This window comes from Dicentrarchus labrax, unplaced genomic scaffold, assembly GCF_905237075.1.
Source record: "Dicentrarchus labrax unplaced genomic scaffold, dlabrax2021, whole genome shotgun sequence".
NCBI lineage: Eukaryota > Metazoa > Chordata > Actinopteri > Moronidae > Dicentrarchus > Dicentrarchus labrax.
The window spans coordinates 3,295,002-3,308,763 of NW_026136722.1; the positions used below are offsets into that span (position 1 = coordinate 3,295,002).

The 13,762-nt window shown below is 41.2% G+C and overlaps 1 protein-coding gene across 1 annotated transcript in view; it reads left to right on the forward strand.

The window, feature by feature from the left end:
- myo15aa (myosin XVAa) overlaps window positions 1-13,762 on the forward strand; it is a 41,205-nt gene that overhangs the window by 23,398 nt on the left and 4,045 nt on the right. The window contains exons 30-59 of the mRNA XM_051387109.1: window positions 682-754; window positions 870-1,061; window positions 1,145-1,260; window positions 1,405-1,496; window positions 2,914-3,046; window positions 4,910-5,281; window positions 5,497-5,561; window positions 5,976-6,113; window positions 6,250-6,304; window positions 6,761-6,908; window positions 7,019-7,112; window positions 7,255-7,375; window positions 7,564-7,679; window positions 7,873-7,932; window positions 8,221-8,296; window positions 8,440-8,555; window positions 8,753-8,871; window positions 9,151-9,292; window positions 10,326-10,437; window positions 10,580-10,654; window positions 10,982-11,184; window positions 11,491-11,615; window positions 11,721-11,784; window positions 11,886-11,958; window positions 12,142-12,215; window positions 12,331-12,413; window positions 12,515-12,645; window positions 12,755-12,849; window positions 13,348-13,425; window positions 13,649-13,745. Of these exons, the coding sequence (XP_051243069.1) occupies window positions 682-754; window positions 870-1,061; window positions 1,145-1,260; window positions 1,405-1,496; window positions 2,914-3,046; window positions 4,910-5,281; window positions 5,497-5,561; window positions 5,976-6,113; window positions 6,250-6,304; window positions 6,761-6,908; window positions 7,019-7,112; window positions 7,255-7,375; window positions 7,564-7,679; window positions 7,873-7,932; window positions 8,221-8,296; window positions 8,440-8,555; window positions 8,753-8,871; window positions 9,151-9,292; window positions 10,326-10,437; window positions 10,580-10,654; window positions 10,982-11,184; window positions 11,491-11,615; window positions 11,721-11,784; window positions 11,886-11,958; window positions 12,142-12,215; window positions 12,331-12,413; window positions 12,515-12,645; window positions 12,755-12,849; window positions 13,348-13,425; window positions 13,649-13,745 (3,438 nt within the window). The remainder of the gene's footprint in view (window positions 1-681; window positions 755-869; window positions 1,062-1,144; window positions 1,261-1,404; window positions 1,497-2,913; window positions 3,047-4,909; window positions 5,282-5,496; window positions 5,562-5,975; window positions 6,114-6,249; window positions 6,305-6,760; window positions 6,909-7,018; window positions 7,113-7,254; window positions 7,376-7,563; window positions 7,680-7,872; window positions 7,933-8,220; window positions 8,297-8,439; window positions 8,556-8,752; window positions 8,872-9,150; window positions 9,293-10,325; window positions 10,438-10,579; window positions 10,655-10,981; window positions 11,185-11,490; window positions 11,616-11,720; window positions 11,785-11,885; window positions 11,959-12,141; window positions 12,216-12,330; window positions 12,414-12,514; window positions 12,646-12,754; window positions 12,850-13,347; window positions 13,426-13,648; window positions 13,746-13,762) is intronic.

The window sequence follows — 13,762 nt, forward strand, 5'->3', positions numbered from 1 at the left end:
CCTGTGAGGTCATCAATTTAAGGACAGAGGGACAGAAAAAGCAAAAAGTCATCCACTGGCTGGTTCCCTAAAGCGCTGACAAGAAAGGTACTCCAGCCAAGCAGCAGCAGATGAAGGAGTGGTAGTTTTATGGGCTAAAAGCGATGTGAATACAGCAAGGTCTTAATGTCTTGCAAGGCCAGAATGCATTAATTAATTCAATAATACATTACGCAGTTAACTGTCTGCTCCTTTGCTCTTCCTGGGGTATCATGCCAGGAAACTTGAAACAAATCATTGGCAGCAACTATACACATAATCACAAAATGTACTGCTTTTAATTTTCTCCATTACAGTTTATTTTCAATTTAGAAAAGAAAAACAAAAGGCTTATTAAACACAATGTAAGCAGTCTTTCTCACCTAAAATTTAAATGAGTACACGCTTCAAAGCAAAGCAAGTATATGTGTGTGGCAGGGACTGCTGGCATCACTTTTATTGAGGGGGATCAATTACAGCCCTTGATCATTGATTATTCATTGCTAGTCAGGATCAGGTGAACTACAGGGCTCTCTGTCTTTCAATTGCACAATTTATTGCGTTTTGCTCATTTTCACTAAACAATTGGTGTGATTTTAAAAACTACAATGGAAAGATAGCCTACTGTTTTTGTTTACTTTATTCATTCATCTGTCCCTGTAGGAGGATCGTTTCTGTGTCCGGTCCATTCCTGGACCAGTGGAGAGGATTTAGCAGGGGACATACTGCGCCACAGGTGCTGATATCTAATAATATTATAATATTATTTTACAGCAAAACATCCACACAGTACACAATGCCTTGAGTGCAATGTACAGGCAGGTATTTAAAGTGTGTGTTCTTGCTTGTAGGGGAGTGTCCGACTGGTGGAGGGGGAGTTCAGTCCTGATGAAGGAGCACGGCCAGTGGGTGGAGTTAGCGGGTCACGACTATGTGATGGACCTGATTGCAGACCTTGAGCTTCCGAATGAATTCCCAAAGCAGAAGAGCTACTTCATCATCAGCACTGATGACCCTGCACGAGTCCGAGCTAATGCCAGCCTGTCAGTATACAGAACACTCACATGCATACATAAAATGTAGATACACCAAAGAGATTCATTTATTTCCTCTCCTCTTCTCTCAGTGCTTTGTTTGGCAGTGGCTTTGACTCAGATGAAGAGCTTCCTCCTGCCTTTCCTCTAAACAGCAGCAGCAGACCAGCCTACAGTCTGCCTGACTCTGACGGTTACTACAGCCACGGTACACACACACACACACATCTATTGTAATATAATATGCAGTAACCAGGTAAAACCAATAAGCACAATGGCAGCATAAGTTAGATAGTGATGGTTTCTGGTTGGATGGTAAAGTGTAACTCGGCTGTCTGTCTGTGTCCAGTAGAGTCGGATGCGTTCAGTGATGGTCACACTCAGAGAGGAATGGATCGCTACCTGGACAGTCTGTTTGACCCTGTGCTGTCAGACAGCAGCATTGTGAGTACTGACACTGATCTACACCTTCTGATTTAGAAACACATCAATGCTGAAGCGATTAGTTGATTAATTAATTAGCTTGTTTAATCATCAAATACACTGTAAGACATCACAAGCTGGTGTAGGGATTGAATTTACTCACCTTCAATGGTTTTCATAGTTTTCATTATTATCAGAAGAAACAACCAGAGCAGCCTTTAACATGTGTTAAAGACACAGAGTTTTAAACCTCAAACACTGCATGCTGGAAACGTACTAATCTTATCCTATATCCTATTTAGTATAGTCAAATCTCAGTAGCACTTTCATTCAACTCATCATTTTGAGTTGAAGACTAAAATTCTGAAATTAAAAATGGAAACTTGAATGTTTAAGTTTGATTCACTTTAAATGAATAAAACTTATAACTTAAAAGCTCAGTTGATATCACTAAATTGAGAAGTTTTACAGTGCAGAAATGCCTAACATTTACTGTTTCCAGCTTCTCAGATGTAAGAATTTGATGTTTTGTATTGTATTATCATATATTGTAAATTGGATCTTTGGATTGTGGACCATTGGTCAGACAAAGCAAGCAATTCCTAAAGATAATAAATTAATTAATAATGCCTTGAGTGCAATATTTACAGGTACAGGCAGATTTATACATTAAAGAAATTCTCCTTAGTTTAATGCTGAAATGCATAAAACGTTCTTGTCACGCTCCCTCCACCTGATCTGCCATCTGAGTGTGAATGGAAGGGAGTGTTGATGGACGGGTGGAACATGTGATCCACTGCTTCTGTTTGGGTATGAATGGAGCAGACAGGAGGGGGGATTAGGTTACTGTGTGACCTACCGTATTTGACTATAACAGCAGGAAGCGTGCATGCACAGCTGTGTGGGGATTACTGTCCATTAACAACGTCACATTTTGTGTATTTGGGAAAACAAGAAAAGCCCTCGTATTTGGGAGGAAACAGGAAGAAAGTGTAGGTATGTTTAGGGTGTTAACTAGGGATGTCAAAGAGAGTGTTGGTGGTAAAATTAGAACATTTCATTTGGATTTTCTGACGACAAATCTGAGCAGTAAAGCATTTTCCCAGGAACCTATCTATGTGGTTTTGTTGTGTTGAAGCAATAGGGTTCGTTATGTTGCAGAACATTTCGTTAGATTCTTATACTTGTGCTGGAGCTTCTCCTCCAGGGTCTACGGTACTTCCTGCGGAGTATTCAGTTCCTGCGGCTCTACTGACTCCCTCACAGAGGGTCTGAATCAACCAATACAATCCACTCCCTCTCCCTTGATCCCTCAGCGTCTCCACACACACATTTCTTACCCTGCTCTTCATGTCTCTCAAACTCCACTTTCTCAACATCTACAGTCGTCCTTTTCCATCTGCTGAATCTCTGTTCCCTGCTTCTCTCTGGCTACCAGGACATGGAAAAGACTGGAAGTTTGTCAGCGAGGATGAAGGGAGGAGGAGGTATAGGCATCACAGGAGGAGGAGGAGAGGGGGACATTCATTCGGCCCCCAGCCGGCCTTATCCACCAGGAATACATCCCGGAGGTAAACACTGAAGTTACTGAGTGTGTTTTGTGTTAGTTACTGTATATATAGTGTTAGTGCCACTTGTCCATTAGTTTTTCTTTATATTTGTATTTTTTTTATTTAGTTTTATGTCTTTCCTTATTCTTCTTCTGTCTTTCATTTTTTTGGGATCATTTTTGTATTATTTCTAGCCGTTCTTTTGTCCTGCCACTCAAGCCTTTCTCTTACTCTTTTTATCACCCCACTGACATCAATAATTCAGCTTGTTCTAAGTTGGTTCTAAATCCTCGTCATTAGTCTCAGGTTGGTAAAGAGTTTTGCCCTCTTTCTGCACTTTAGAGCTTCCCCTGAATGCTGGAAAAAGTGTTTTGGGTTACTCTGTTTTTAACCTTAATTTCCTGGGTAACTATTGATATCTGGTCAAAGGTAAAAAAAAAAAAAAAAAAAAGCAATACAAAAGTAAACAACCAACAGACAAATAGACAAATGCAGGAATAAAAATGCAGAATATTGAAGGTGTTAAACACAGTTACAAACAAAAAGGCAGGTGAAAAAATCAACAACAAAAGATCATTAGTAATATACTGTATGTATTATTGTTATTATTTCCATTCTGTTTAAGGGTGAATGCTGAAGTGTCTCAGCAACACTGAACAGGACTGAAGTGTAAAAGTTCAGGTGTACAGTTCACCAACCTTAATCTGTCGCTTAGAGGCCACAATGGGCAGTCTGACCTCATAGATAATGCATAGACAGCCATTCACTGTAACCACACATGACTCCTTTACCCTCTATAGGCACCTGTCGCTCTCCTTCTCTCTCTTGCTACACATATTATTCTTATACTATCTCTTTCCTTCAGACACACTCACATTATCATTTACTGTCATTCTTTCTGTCGGCTGTTTTGTCAGTGCTCTACAGTCGTACAGTAGGTAAACTTAACATCTCACTATCGCTCACAAATGTATAATATTCTAAGCATCTGTAAATGTGTATTAGCTTTTTTTCTACTAGCCAAGCTTTCTCCCCTCTTTCACCCTCTTTTTTGGAGAATATGCAGTGAATATTTTCAATCTTCTGACCATTAAGTTTTATCTCGTCCATCATACAGACAGTATGCAGACAGTACGTTGAACTCCTAATTACTAATCTAAGGCATCTATCCCCATTGAAGAAAAAGGGATGAAGGAATTCAACTGCCTCTTAGTTTCTTAATAAGTGAGTTTTAGAGGTGTTGGTAGGCAGATTTTGTTACTGCTGGACTGTGCCAAGCTCGCTGTTTCCCCCGTTTACCCACTTTGCATCTTCTATACAGTTTGATGGATAGTTTACCAACACTTTGCACACCTACGTATGTAAAACATGTTGTTTTGGATCTAAACTTTCAAATATGATATTTAAAGTTCCAGTGTGTTACATGTTGGAGGCTCTGTTGGCAGAAATATGGTGAAATATGGCGGGAATATTATATTCATATGTCTGTTTTCATTAGTGTCTAATCACCTGGAAATAAGAATCAGGGTGTTTTTGTTACCTTAGAATGAGCCGTTTTTATCTACAGAGGGAGCAGGTCCTTTTCCATGGAGTCGGCCATGTTAAACCGCCATCTTTCTGCAGTAGCCCAGAATGGACAAGCCATCTGACTCGAGATAGGACCTTTCGCGTTTTGTGCTGGTTTTGCAGCCACCGTAGTTTCTCTTACACACTGCAATCTGCATCTTCACTCACTTTAACTCTTTTACTCTTACTGTGAAGTGCTGATTAGCTTGTTCTATCATGCCTGCCCAGGAAGAAAATACATCCATTTAACAGAGACTGAGTCCTGGAAGCAGCACTGTTCCTAACTCTTACCCTGTTCATTGCCTATCGCTTCTCAAGCTGTGCCAGTGCTTCCAGTAGCAGGAGGAATGATGCCACCCATCCCTGCTATGCCAATCCCCTCCCACCACCATCACCACGAACAACACCAACAACAACAACAACAACAGCAGCAGCAACCTCAACAACAACAGCAGCAACATTACCACCAATACAACCGTCCCCCACAACCTTACCACCAGACTTTTTCTACCACTGCTCCTGCCACACGTGTGGCACCCACTCCGTCACCCACTCGTGCACCTGCTGTGGCCCCCGCAGCTGATGCCAATGTAGCTTCCCATGTCACTGGTGTCCCTGGTTTGCCGGGGGTTCCCTCACTCCCTACCACTTCTGTTGTTCCAGGCTTGCCTGTGATGGCAGGTGTGCCAGGTATAATAATCGGGTGTGCATTAGGTTGTCCCGCATGTTTGGCCTGAAGCGTGTGGGCTTGGTGGAGTTACAACAAATTAAATTGTTTTTAAACTTTTTTTTATATCATGCCGTTTGGTGTGAGGTTGCAAAGTTCCTCTGTGTGGTTTGTTTGAAGTGGATGAGTCTGCTCGCTCCTTTGCAGTGATTTACATGGTGTCTATGTCTATTTCTAGGATCGGAGCAGGCAGTACTCACTCAACAGCAACAGGCCATCATCAACCAGCAAGCTATCATTCTGGTTTGTCAAATATCCTTCTTCTGAACAAATCTGATATTACTGTTGGTGTAATTTATACTTCAAGTGTGTCAAGTATTCAAGGAATAGCTCAACATTTTGGGAAGTACAACTCTCAGCTCTCATGCTGAGAGTTGGATGAGCAGATTGATGACACTCTCATATAAGGTAAATTAAGCTACAGCCAGTTAGCTTAAAGGTCCAGCGTGTAACATTTAGGAGGATCTCTTGGCAGAAAGATAATATAACTTTCATAATCATGTTTTCATCAGTGTATAATAACCCAAATATCATAATCATTATGTTTTTCTTACCTAAGAATGAGCTGTATTTATCTACAGATGCCGCGGGCCACCTCATGTGAATGGGTGATATAAGAAATAAAAGTAATATATACTGTGTGTGTTTGTGTTGCAGGCCCAGCAGATGACTATGCAGGCCATTGCAATCCAGCAGCAGATGTTGTCTTCCTTCCCCCCTGTTGCCCCCGCCCCCCAGTCACCACCCTCACAGCAGCATACACCCTTGCCACAACACTCTCACACGCCCAGCTCTGTGAGTAAACACACACATACACTGTACTCTGGGGCTGCATGAACATGAATATGGATACACCTGCCAGCACGTATACAAATCAGAAATAGTTGAAGTAAACACAAACTCAGCTGTATTACTCCCTGTTTTTCTGCAGACCAAAGAGAGTGAAGAGTCGCCGTACAAGCCTGCTGCTGTTCAGCGAAAAATGAGTATGTTTCACACTTTCAGGGTAAAATCTGCAGATTTGTTGTGTGGTTTGAATTCCATGATTACAGTGAAGCTGCAGGATGCTATTCCAGCTGGTTCCTGGATATTAAAGTTACTCAAGTTCTCAAACCGGAAAGAAAAATACTGATGCATTATGACATTGAGGATGGAAGGCCCACTGCATCACGAAATTGGGAATTGGGAGTACAAGAAGTCCATAAATATGACTTTTTAGGGGTTCCCCTGTGGTTTAGAGATTAAGACGCCAACCATGATCCACAACATCCCATGTCTGAACTTTTTTGTAATTTCTGAAACGTTATTTAAACTGAGTGAATTAATTTGTGGGTGGTATGTGATTTTATGAGGCGTGCAGAAAGAATAGAAATTGAATCCAACAGCCGTTAAATGAAATTGTCAAACATCTGCACTTGATCTAACAGACAATGACATTCCAGGTCCGACACGTGGACCCCCTCCTGAGGACGTGGTCCGATCCAGTGCAAGTAACACAGAGCGTATGGACCCCAGCCATGACATCAAAGACATTATCAAACAGCACCAGCCTGCTGGCACAACAACTTCTACTGGACCTGCCGCACAAAAGTAACACGTTCATGACTTCCTAACCTAGTACTTAAGAACTGATGATAGTATTTTGTCTGTCTGCTTAGTTGCATCTTAACCTGTGTGTGTGTGTGTGTGTGTGTGTGCAGGAAAGGTGATGGAAAGGTGTTTGCAAAGAAGCCAGACCCGCATGATGAAGCTATGGAGATCCTTAAAGATCAGATGGCAAACCCACCACCACCGGTACCCCAACTCTGCACTTGCACCACACACACACACACACACACACACACACACACACACACACACACACACACACACACATAAACATACAAGGGTTATGGTAAGGGTTAAACTAAAATAATTGTTTTTTTAAATGTCTTAGAGTGTAAAGAAACCTCAACCCTCCCAACATCAAGAAGAGAGAGGACTTAAGGTTTCCAAGACCATCAAGTCTCGCCCTGCAGGGCCAACCAGCTCCAGCATAAGCCCTGCCCCTCCTCCAGGTGAACTTTTCACATACTAATCTGACATAAATCCTAATAATAAACAGCAAAAAGTTCTTTACTCATTTCACACTTGCATGTGAGAGTGTATGGAAACTAACTCTGTGTGTGTGTGTGTGTGTGTGTGTGTGTGTGTGTGTGTGTGTGTGTGTGTGTGTGTGTGTGTGTGTGTGTGTGTGTTTTTCTAGTCGTTAGAGAGTTGCCAGTAGAAGAGGAGATCATTCAGACTCAACTCCACAGCAGGACCAGTGATGAATATTATACCTACTCCAACGTCCCCTGGAAACTCTTCATGAGGAAAGAGGTGTGTTTAATGAGCACAAAAACACATGGACAAAGATGATCCATATCGCCCTTAAAAATTTAATGGTAGAACAGATTGCTGAAACACATACTGAAAAACACATATATTACAACATAACAATACTTTTACATCCTCATGTTTTATACTTTTTAAATAAATAAATATTTACATTGTTGATCTTTGTTGTTTTTAGGTGTTCTATCCTAGAGAGACCTTCAACAATCCACTGATTCTGGATCTGATCTTCAGACAGGTTGATTTATTCATTTATTTATTTACATTCTCTTGTTTTTTCATTTATTTTGTAAAAAAAGTCCAGTGTATTACATTTAAGAGGATATATTGGAAGAAATTGAATATAATATTAGGTATGTAACTCATAAACAAAACTCTTCATGCACTGCCAGCAACAGTCAGGTGCTGGTAAGTCGCAGGACCACGTAGTAAAAAAATCATAATCAACCAGTGATCAGCAGGTGATCTGAAAAATGATTTCCGCTTTAGTGAAATGCTTTTTTCTGAAGGTGCATGTGTTCTGCAGGTTATGCAGGATACCTTCTCTGAGGCCTGCATCCGCATCACTCAGGAGGAGAGACAGAAGATGAAAGCTTTGTTTGGTATGAAAAAACACATATCCCTAAATGACTTCACTCTGTGGTATAATGGCTCATAGACCACAGAATACTATTCTACGTTTACAGAATGTGAAAGATTTTCAGCAATTGGGATCTGATCACTTCTTCTCTGTTTTGGTTGTCAGCTGAAAACAAGGTGGACCAGGTTTCAGGAACGCATGATGAGAACGTGAAGAAGAAAGTGGTCGCCATGGCGAGAGATTCTTGGGACATTTACTTCTCCCGCCTCTTCCCAGCGTCTGTGAGTTCTTGTCTCTTTCTCATATGTGAGTTGAACTGAAGTTCAAAATAAACCTAAAGCAGCCTTCTTCCATCAGTTGGTTTGATGGGCTCTTACTCGTGTGCCTGCGCTCAGTTTCATGTGTTTATGTGTGTGTGTGTGTGTGTGTGTGTGTGTGTGTGTGTGTGTGTGTGTGTGTGTGTGTGTGTGTGTTCCAGGGCAGTGTGGGGACAGGAGTGCAGGTGCTGTCTGTGTCTCATAAAGGCATCAAGCTCCTGAAGATGGTGAGGAGCAGCTCTGCTGCCCCGGACTACTTCAGAGTCCTGCGGCCTTACAGGTGAGCCTCAGACATAGTTTGTGTGATGTCAGCCATAAGTCATCAATATTTCTCCTTTTTTAAGCCTTCATACATTTTTATTGGTACATCCATTAAAAAGGAGAAAAAATAGAACTGGTGAAATTAGCTATTGATAGTTGTCTCTCTTTAAAGTCTTAAAACACCAAGAAAAGGATAATGAAGTGAGAGTGCCTGATTGATTTGACCTGAGACCCCTTTTTCTTTTTATGTGTTACTTTATGTTGACATCCTGGTTTTTGCATCTCACTTCCTTTGCAGCTACTCGGACATCCTGTTTGTGTCGATTCCGTCTAAGAACATGCTGGAGTTCAACCTGACCAACGAGAAACTGATCCTGTTCTCAGCCAAGGCCCCGCAGGTCAAACACATGATTGACTACTTCCTCACAGAGATTAAGAAGGTCAGAGGGCATCTGTGTGACAATACATACAAGGCTTTTGGTGTTACCAGTCTGATGTGTGTTCATGGTTAATATGAGAAGACATCTGCTGGTCAAACAACAAAGCTTAATAACTCAAAATTTTGTTATTTGCCACCATGCATTGGTTATATTTTGACACCAATAATTATAATAGTTTTATTTATACAGCACTTTCATAATAAGCATGCATTTTGTTACAACCTCAGAGTATAAGGGGAAGTCAAGTGCGATAATGAGATCCATGTGGCAGATAAAACAGCTAAATAAAAGCATACAAAGCAAAAGGGGTTAAACATGATGCTATGATAGAAATATAAACAAAAGCATTAGCGTGACTGAACAGTAGTCCAGTAATACATATTAACAGGGTGATCTATTATTATGTATTACTGGACAACTGCTTGATTTTAACTTGAATTTAGGAAGCTGTGTGAGATCCAGTCTTTGACATCAGCTAAACAGCTGTGTGCCGTGGCAACCTTGTTGAATTCAGAATATTTGGTGGAAGGTTTTAATGAAATTTGGGCAATCACAAGAGACAGATTTACTTTTTTTAGATTAGTCCAGCTTATTTGACATGTTTATCACTAGAGCAGTGGTCGGTAAGACTGCCCAGACTTCAAATATTCAATGTCTTCTGTATCAGAGTTCAAGCAAACTGTATCCTTCTCATCAAAAGAAGAAAAAAAAGAAGTCATTCAGGCGATTGTTGCTTTTTCTATCTGCTCATTATGCAGATAATTAAAGAATTTATGTATTTATGCAAGTAAAGACATAATTGTTTGATTAGTAATGATTAGTTATTGTAATGCGGTTACTGAATTTAGGGACAGTGAGGCATTACAGACAGATTTCAGTAATGCGTTACACTGTTACTCACACAAAGTAACAGCAGCAAACACATGAATGTAAACTATGAATCATGCAGACAGAAAGGAATGTGATGATATGTCTTTGGACCACTGGTTATTTTGCAACATGTTCAGTGTCTAACAAGTCATGTCTCTGTCAGGACTCAGAGTATGTGGTGGCGGTAAGGAATTACATTACTGAGGACAGGAGTCTGCTCAGCTTCCACAAAGGAGACATCATCAGACTGCAACACATGGACGGGCTGGAGGCCGGTGAGACGCACACTCAGGAACTCATGCTTGCACAGTGATATCTTTGTAGACCCACTTTCTGCCTCTGTAAACCTTGTACAGTATGTCTCCGCTTCTCTGTGCTTTATACCATGTCTGTCACACTGTGTGTGTGTGTTTTCAGGCAAACATTATGGCTGCATAGTGAGGAAGAAGGTCATGCTTCTGGAGGAGCTAAAGAGAGACACTCCTGAGTTTGGTGGGTTCTGTTGTGTTTGTGTGTGTGTGTTTTTACTGGTGGCCTTTGGTTTGTTCTTTTCAGTAGAGCCTTAACTTCTGTGTCCCTGACCTTTTTAAGGAGAATAGAAGATTTGGTTCTTTGTCTTAAAAGCTGAAAAATAAAAACTCAAAAACATTATTCTGGATTTTGTCCTGCTGGTTGGACACAACAAACATTTGAAGACATCACTTTGGACTTTTTCTGTGTTTGCATGTGACAGTTTTGGGTTTGTTTGTAACATTTGGTGTGTTTTTTCTGTTGCATATGAACCTCTCAGTGTACATATCTTCTGCTGTGTGTATACAGGCTGGCGGTTTGGGGCTGTGTATGGAAAATCAGGAGTGTTTCCCAGTGACTACGTCCGTCCTGTGGCTGCCCCGGACTTCCTGGTTCTCCCTGCTGAGCGCGTGGAGCCTCGAGACAGACAGGGACGAGTGGCTGCATCTGCTGCTATCGCCGTGGCGATGGGTTCAGCTATAGCTGCCCATGAGCTTGACCTCTCCACAGAGGTGCAGAAGTTATTTTATCACGTTACAGCAGAATATTTATAATCTACTGTCCAAAAAAGATACGTGATGCTTATTTTCAGCTTCCACAGTGCATCAGGAAATAAAACACCAGGCTCCGAGCAAGCATACATTTCAGATTTCAGCATGAACAATACCCCTATATTATGGCATCAGCTGCTGTTTATACAGTATATGCTGGAATATTTTGGTTTGCAGAAATGGAAATATTCTGTAGATAATTACATCTTTGGTGTTCCTTTAAGTGGCACTGCTGCTTAACTTTTTACCGCTGTGTGTGTGTATCAGGTAGTAAATGAGATGTATGGAGACAGTGTGAGCGTCGAGCTGGACGATCTGCCTCTGCACAGCGGCCAGTACCACATGGCTGAGTTTGCCAAGAAGTACTTTAGAGAGGCACAGAGGAACAAAAGGTCAGACACACAACATACTGCCAAAATAATGTGAATATGTATTAAAATGTCCTCAGCTCATATTTACTTTGAGACAAATGCCTGCTGGCTGTGTTTTGCCCACAGTGATCAGAAAGCCAAAAAGGGGAAGGAGGGCAGGGACCCTGTCGACATGGTAAAATTCTCTAAGGTAAAAGAAGTGGGGTCAAGATAAAAAAATGTCATGTCTTTTGTTTTCTAACAATATTGTGTGTGTTATATTTCTTCCTTGTAATGTTCCTGTCTCTCCAGTCTCCAATCCAGGAGTCTCTGATCGACTTCTCCGACAGTGGGATGAACAGAGTGGCTGCTGATATCTTCTTAGGTGAGAGAGGAGGGATGGATACAGATAGGAGGTAGAAGAGGAAGGTAGAGAAGCAGTCCGTGGTCACAGATGTTATTATTTTGAAATTGATAGTTTTGTAGAAAGAAATACACGTCTACAGATCAGTTTTAGGAGATCATTTATTTGCATGGTTTTCCATGTTGACTGGTTGTTTCTGTCCAGCTATAATGAAGTTCATGGGAGACTTCCCGATGAAAGGTCTGACTGAGCAGGACCTGGTCACTACTATACTGAAGGTACACACACAAACTTTCACATATTTTATAAGCACATAAAATAACAATAGGCCTGAAACAAACTGTATTTGTGTGTATTTTTACAAGCCTTATTCAAATGTGCTCATAAATGTAGTTAAGCAGCGAGCATGGTCTGATAAAGGATGAAGCCTACTGCCAGGTGATGAAGCAAGTTACTGCCAACACCAGCTCCAAACCGTAAGACATTTTAGTTCACATGCTGACTGAGGACTTAATCAGTGCTAGTGTGGCCATGGAGAGGCTTTAATTCGTAGCTTTGTGTGTATATCTGTGTGTAGGGACAGTTGTCAGAGAGGATGGAGGCTGTTGTACATCCTGACGGCGTTCCATCGTTGCTCTGATGTTATGAAGCCGTTTCTGTTGAAGTTTCTGCAGGACGCCTGTGCCACCCCCGGGATGCAGTACCAAGGTATCCACAGACTAACACTTCACACTCATTAATCCATCACTGCCAGCCTGATGCTATTCTTAGGTACCATTGATCTAAGTGTTGAGGGGCTGCTGCTCTTAACTGACAGGTATTGCCAAGGCATGTGAGCAGAATCTGAGGAGGACTTTTCAGTATGGCGGACGCATACAGTATCCCAACAGCATGGAGCTCAAAGCTATGCTGGTTAGTCACTTATTTGTTCATTCAGTCTTCTTATGTGGCTTGATTTAACCTGGCTTAACCTGTTTAAAGTGTTAAAATGTGCACCAAACCAAAAAGGAAACCACGAGGCAAATGATTTGAGGAACTAATAATGTAATGATTGCTGTACAGTAGGATGGAATACTTTGTTCAGTGTAAAGGAAAATACAAAATGATGTTATCAATATATCCACTAAATTGTATTGTAATGATACATCAGCATATTTTATATAAAAATAAAATGTATCACTACATGTTTGTGTAAAAGCTAATTTTATTACAGATTATTATAAAGCCATTATAAATTAAGCACAAATGTTTGGAATGAGTTACATTTTAGGATTACTAATACTATAGTAGGATTGATACTTTTCCACGTATGGCATTTGTCATATTAAAGTGTTTGGCAGCTGGTTTCCTGCTCTCAGTAACAGCAACCCCTGCTGTGACGTCTCCCTCTGATTGGTTGTTTGTATGCAGGCTGGGCGGAGCTCCAAGAGACAGCTGTTCCTGCTGCCAGGTGGGATCGAAAGGCACTTAAAAATCAAGACTTGCTCTGTGAGTGCACACACACACACACACACACACACACACACACACACACACACACACATTCAATGAAATGATTGTATCAATTCTGAAAGGAAAGCATCGTGCTAGTGGGTAGCTTTATTAGACCAATCAGGAAGTAGCAAGAGTGGGAATGACTGTAGCTTTTAGACATAGCGAAAAACAGATGCTGCATTTTGGGGTCAACATGATAAGGATTTCTTTATTTCAGGTTGCTTTGGATGTCATCGAGGAGCTCTGCTATGAGATGGGACTACACAGGGCAGAGGCTTTGGATGAATATGCAGTCTTTTTGGTCACCCACAGAGGTTAGAAGGATGTAGCT